The sequence below is a fragment of the Myotis brandtii genome, unplaced genomic scaffold (assembly GCF_000412655.1).
Source record: "Myotis brandtii unplaced genomic scaffold, ASM41265v1 scaffold679, whole genome shotgun sequence".
Taxonomy (NCBI): domain Eukaryota; kingdom Metazoa; phylum Chordata; class Mammalia; order Chiroptera; family Vespertilionidae; genus Myotis; species Myotis brandtii.
In genome coordinates this window covers 614,438-620,273 of record NW_005370653.1, presented here as the reverse complement: position 1 = coordinate 620,273, position 5,836 = coordinate 614,438, and the positions used below count along the sequence as shown (strand labels likewise).

The window sequence follows — 5,836 nt, the reverse complement described above, 5'->3', positions numbered from 1 at the left end:
AATGAAAATACATCCTGCATATCAGATATGTACATTATGATTCATAACAGTAGCAACATTACAGTGATGAAGTAGCAACGAAAATAATGTTATGGTTGGGGGTCACCACAACATGAGGAACTGTATTAAAGGGTCGCGGCATTAGGAAGGTTGAGAACCACTGCTGTAGGGCTTTCTGTAAAGAGAATAGAGGCGAATGTAATGCCATCCTCTTCAGAGTACAGGAGTGAAAGAACGTATCATCCCATCGACGCTGGGTGAGAACCAGTCAATCGGAAGGAAGTGACCCAGGGAGGAGAAAGGGATCCCTGTGAGTGAGGCAGGAGCCGAGACACACCTGCCTGTCATGATGCACACCTGCCCCATAACCTGCCCCATGATACACACCTGCCCCATGAACCTGCCCCATGATGCACACCTGCCCCATGAACCTGCCAGCCGGGGGCTGGAGGCAGGACCAGGCTGACCATGAGCCTGTGCTCTCTGTACGTCACTACAGTGGTCCCCCCATGTCCACCGTTTCACTTTCCATGGTCAACCGTGGTCTGAAAATACTAAATGGAAAATTACAGAAATAAACAACATATCAGTTTTATTTTCTTTAAATATATTTGTATTGATTTCAGAGAGGAAGGGAGAGGGAGATAGAAACATCAATGATGAGAGAGAATCATGGACTGGCTGCCTCCTGCACGCCCCACACTGGGGATGGAGCCCGAAACCTGGGCCTGTGCCCCGACCGGGAATTGAATCTTGACCTCCTGGTTTGTAGGTTGACGCTCAACCACTGAGCCACGCCAGCTGGGCAACAATATATACATTTTAAAGTATACAGCGTTCTGAGCAGTGTGGTGTGTCTTGCTCTGTCCCACTCCATTCTGGGATGGGAATCATCCTTTTGTCCCTCATCTCCACGCTGTCTGTGCTCCCCACCTGTCAGTCACTTGGCCCAGTGGTTCTCGGGTCCACTTGGGTTCAAGTCACCCTTAGTCATGGCCCAGAAGCGTGAGCGTAGTGGCGCTGGCAATTCGGATACACCAAAGAGAAAGTGAAGTACATCCTTTACGTGAAAAGGGTGTGATGTTTAGGGGTGAGCACTGTCCTCGGTTTCAGGCATCCACTGGGTCCTTGGAATGTACCCCCTGAGGAAAAAGGGGCACAAGTATATTTAGAACTTTAGCTCATCTCGTCTTTAAACTTTGGAAACTCATGCATTGTATTTAGTGATTATGCATAGGTAAGCCTTGTGCTTGGTGTTAACTCAGAATTCATTTAAACAGGAGACATTTGGTTAAGAATTTTTAACTAGACACAGCTCGACACCTATGGAAACATAAGCTGGTCTTTCCATATGTATTTTTTCCAGTAGCTCTGAAGCCAAGACGTATGGGAAGCATAACTTACAGGAACACTGCAGGTTCTGGTTGTGTTATCTTTAACACTAGTCTGTTGTTGGCTTTTCTTTCCTCTAAAGAAATTGTGGACGGCAATGTGAAGATGACGCTGGGCATGATCTGGACCATCATCCTCCGCTTTGCCATTCAGGACATTTCAGTTGAAGGTAAAGACGTGGTTAAAATCGGATTGTATTAAGAGACTCCGAGCACTTTGTAAGGGGAGCTGACAAGTTAAAGTTTGAATCTGGTGGTATAAAATCGAACAGTCACCTACGTGATGGAAGGAAGGACCCTGGGACCCTTTGGGGTACGGGCGGACGCTGCAACCAACTGAGCCACACTGGCCAGGCTGCAACGGAATTCTCTAAGGAGCCAGGCCCCTTTAACAGATGGTGGGCCTCTCCTTAGATATAGGTGTGAGATTAATATATCTGTTGGTGAGGGCCATCCAGATGGAAGTCCATGGGGCTCCCGGGTGCGTTATACGGTTTTTCATGGCGGAATGACAAACGACACTGCCTACTTCTAACATGGTTTTTGCACCCATGATTGGGGTTTCGTGAGTGGATGTCTGTGTGCCAGGTGGCGGTGTTTTGGGTTCCACCTGCACCTGCGGGGGGTGGCGTGTCCACAGGCACAGACATACTTGGTACAGGCTGTTGACCTTTGCTGAACACGTGGACTTGGAGAGAGTCCGCTTCGATTAAACAAGGAAAGAACTGCGCTCCCCATTCAGACACAAACAGAACAAAATCAGGGAAACTCATTGGCCTGCACAACCAACTTCCGTAGCAGTTAGAAGATTCTATCGATCTGCTTAACGTGTTTACTTTCCTAACCTAATTTTCACTTAAGCTATAAAAACATAGTTTCATTTCCTCATGATGCGATTTTTCTTATTCACTGCATTGGGCAGGACCCAAAGGCAAGCAGCTATAGAGAGCAGCACAGCTGGGTACGGAGTTGCACATTTCAACATCTGGACCAGCTAATCCTATATCATAAAAGGCTAATATGCAAATCGACCGAACTGTGGAACAACTGGCCGCTATGACGAGCACTGACCACCAGGGGGCAGATGCTCAACATAGGAGCTGCCCCCTCGTGGTCAGTGTGCTTTCACAGGGGGAGCGTCGCTCAGCCAGAAGCCCTGAGCTGGGCTCATGGCTGGTGAGTGCAGCGGCGGTGGTGGGAGCCTCTCCCACCTCCTCAGCAGTCAGACATCCCCCAAGGGCTCCTTTACTGGAAGAGGGTGCAGGCTGGGCTGAGGGACTCTCCCGAGTGCACGAATTTCATGCGCCGGGCCTCTAGTATACTAATAAGGTCTTAGAACTTCCTCTTGCTCCTTAACAAGAATTTGCTAGACAAGAGACACGAGCAGGAATCATTCAAATTGTTCTTCCAGCACAGGAGACTTAGGGACTGTTTATTTCAACTGGGTTTTAGGTCAAAGAAAAGTCTGAACTATTTGTCACAATTGAGATAAGTAATTACAGAATACTTATTGTGATTTGAAAAAAAAATCAACTTCAAGCCCTTGCTAAGATGGAAGGCCAGTGTTAGGTAAGAGTCCACATGTTTACAGGGACTTTCTAAGGCTTAGAATCTAAGTTGTTAAAACGTAAGCGCAGGCAGAATCCCAGGTCATGTAAGTGGCTCGGAGGAGCCGTTTGGATCCGCCAGAAGCAAGTGCCAGGCGACATTAGACGCTGTCTAGTACCAGACCGAGTGGCTTATACGACAGATATGTATTTTCTCACAGTTGAAAGCCCTCGACCAGGTGATAAATGGCTGCCTTCTTGCTGTGTCCTCAGGTAGCAGGGAGAGACTGACAGGCAGACAAACAGAACTCGTGCATGTGCATGCAAGCACTCTGATCTCTCTTCTTAGAGTGGCACTAATCCCATCATGAGGGCCCCACCCTTGTGACCTCATCTAACCCTAGTGCCTCCCAAAGGCTATATTTCTAAATACCATCACTGGTGATTAGGGCTTCAAATATGGATTTTTTGGGGGCTGGGGGGGGCATACATTCGGTCCATACAGAAATGTACACGATTTGTTGGGGAAAGGCCTGTGGAGGAGGAAGTGGGAGAGCAGATGATGCCAGAGGGAGCCTTCAGGCCAAAGCGCTTGGCTGACACCCGTACTGGGGAAGAGGAGGGAGGGCTTGGGAAGGAAGAGTCATTCTGCAGTGGAGAGGGGCAGCCTGAGGAAGTGTGCCTGGGGAGGGCGGGCGTGAGGCAGCTGGGAAGGCCGGGGTGAGGCAGATGGGAGGGCAGGGGTGTGGTTGGAGAGGGCAGGGGTGTGGCAGCTGGGCCATCCGTGCCTGCGCAGTGCTCCCAGCAGCAGGAGTCTGAGCCACATAGCTTCACGGTACCATGAGGGTCGGGGTGGGGGTGGGGGAGTTAATTTGGTCAAAACTCAAGTGGCTGAACTTGAAATTCACTAGTAAAAATCTTCAGTGTAAAATCTCTGGGTAAGGGTACACATTTGGGACAGGTGGCCTCTGTGAGTTCCGTTTCCCTAAGAATATTAATTACGCATGAGGTGAGTGACAGGTGCATGGCGTCATAAACCGTGCACACGTAGACAGTTTTCACAGGAAACTGCGTCCCCAGGGCCCCGAGATCTGGTCTCATGTGCGTGGCGTCATAATCCGCAGCCGCACCGCCCTGTCCGCTTTGCGTCCCCGAGTGTCGCCAGGCACAGGCTCCCTCTCTGTCCTCGCGCCCAGAGTGGGAGGGGAGAGGCTGCTCGGGGCGCTGGCCCCTGGGACGGAGCCACAGTTGGGCCAGTGACGTGGTGAGCATGTCCCCGGGGACACTTCTTGGCTGTCGTTGCAGAAACCTCTGCCAAGGAAGGCCTGCTGCTGTGGTGTCAGCGGAAAACCGCTCCTTACCGAAATGTCAACATTCAGAACTTCCACACCAGGTGAGCTCGGGGCCGGGGTCCTCGCCTGCTCGGGGAGCCCCAGGCGGGGGCGCCGTGCCGTGTGTGTCCGCACCCTTGTTTGCGCCTCTCGCTGAGGGCATTCATGTTTGTTGCAGGACTTCGGCTGTAGGTTTAGGGCAGGGGTCCTCAAACTACGGCCCGTGGGCCACATGCAAATACAAATATTGTATTTGTTCCCGTTTTGTTTTTTTACTTCAAAATAAGATATGTGCAGTGTGCATAGGAATTTGATCATAGTTTTTTTTAAACTATAGTCCGGCCCTCCAACCGTCTGAGGGACAGTGAACTGGCCCCCTGTTTAAAAAGTTTGAGGACCCCTGGTTTAGGGTTTCGCAGGGGAACCATGTGACTTGGGTGAGGGATGCTGGTAACAGCTCTGTGAGTGAGTGAGTGAGTGGGTGGTATGTGGCGCCAGATGGGGCCTTCAGGACATGGGGGTGAGAAGCCATTCTCCCAGGCCTGCACCCCACCTGGGCGATGGCCCAGGATGGCTCCTCAGTGGGGAGGAGACCAAGCAGGTCTGCGATCCCAGGGCCTGGTCACACCCCTGTCCTTCTGCTCCCGAATCAGCTTCGTGTGTTGGAATTCAAGTGAAGTAGGCGCCCGGCCGGTGTGGCTCAGTGGTTGAGCATTGACCTCTGAACCAGGAGGTCACTGTTCGATTCCCCGTCAGGGCACATGCCCGTGTTGCAGGCTTGATCCCCAGTAGGGGGTATGCAGGAGGCAGCCCATCGATGATTTTCTCTCATCATTGATGTTCCTCCCTCCCTCCCTTCTTCTCTGAAATAAATCAAAGTATAGTTTGAAAATTGCTTTGTGAGGAAGGACAAAGGCTACCTGGGACCAAGAGTGGCCTTTCAGGAGTGTGAGAACCCTGGGAGGAACGTGTGTGCTGGGCATGTCAGGGTGGGCATCCCTGGGCGTGGCCAGTGGGCTGACCCTGGTCCAGAACAGAGCCTGAAGGCAGAGGGAAGGAAGCAGTCGGGATGGAGGGACAGTGACAGAGGCGCCAGCTGTCTTCCTCCTGGTCCCTCCCGGTGCTCCCAGCACAGAACCAGCCCAGGAGGCAACGGGGAGGGGCACAGGCAAGGGGGGCCCGGAGCTGAACATGGGAAGCGGACACCCAGGGGGCGGCAGTCCGTAGGGACCCCGGGATGAAGACTGGCGTCTGAGGAAGGGGCACAGGTCGCTGGGAGGGGAGGGCGGCGGTCCCTGGGGCCTTGGGTGCATTAAGTCGGACATGAAGCAGTGAGGGCCCCTCGGCCTGAAGGTCCGGCCGTGCAGACCCTGCTGCCTTCTCTGCTCACATTGACCCGTGTCCTCCTCTTCTCCACGCGGCGCAGCTGGAAGGATGGCCTGGGACTCTGCGCGCTCATCCACCGGCACCGGCCCGACCTCATTGACTACTCCAAGCTGAACAAGGTCGGCCCCCCAGTCCACCCCCCCAGCATGTGGTCCAGCTCCGAGCCCCCCCCACCTCCCAC

At 52.7% G+C, this 5,836-nt stretch overlaps 1 protein-coding gene across 1 annotated transcript in view; it reads left to right on the top strand.

The window, feature by feature from the left end:
* Nucleotides 1–5,836, top strand: part of ACTN2 (actinin, alpha 2) — a 58,200-nt gene that overhangs the window by 29,857 nt on the left and 22,507 nt on the right. Inside the window, exons 5-7 of the mRNA XM_014529275.1 lie at nucleotides 1,475–1,561; nucleotides 4,244–4,331; nucleotides 5,696–5,774. Of these exons, the coding sequence (XP_014384761.1) occupies nucleotides 1,475–1,561; nucleotides 4,244–4,331; nucleotides 5,696–5,774 (254 nt within the window). The remainder of the gene's footprint in view (nucleotides 1–1,474; nucleotides 1,562–4,243; nucleotides 4,332–5,695; nucleotides 5,775–5,836) is intronic.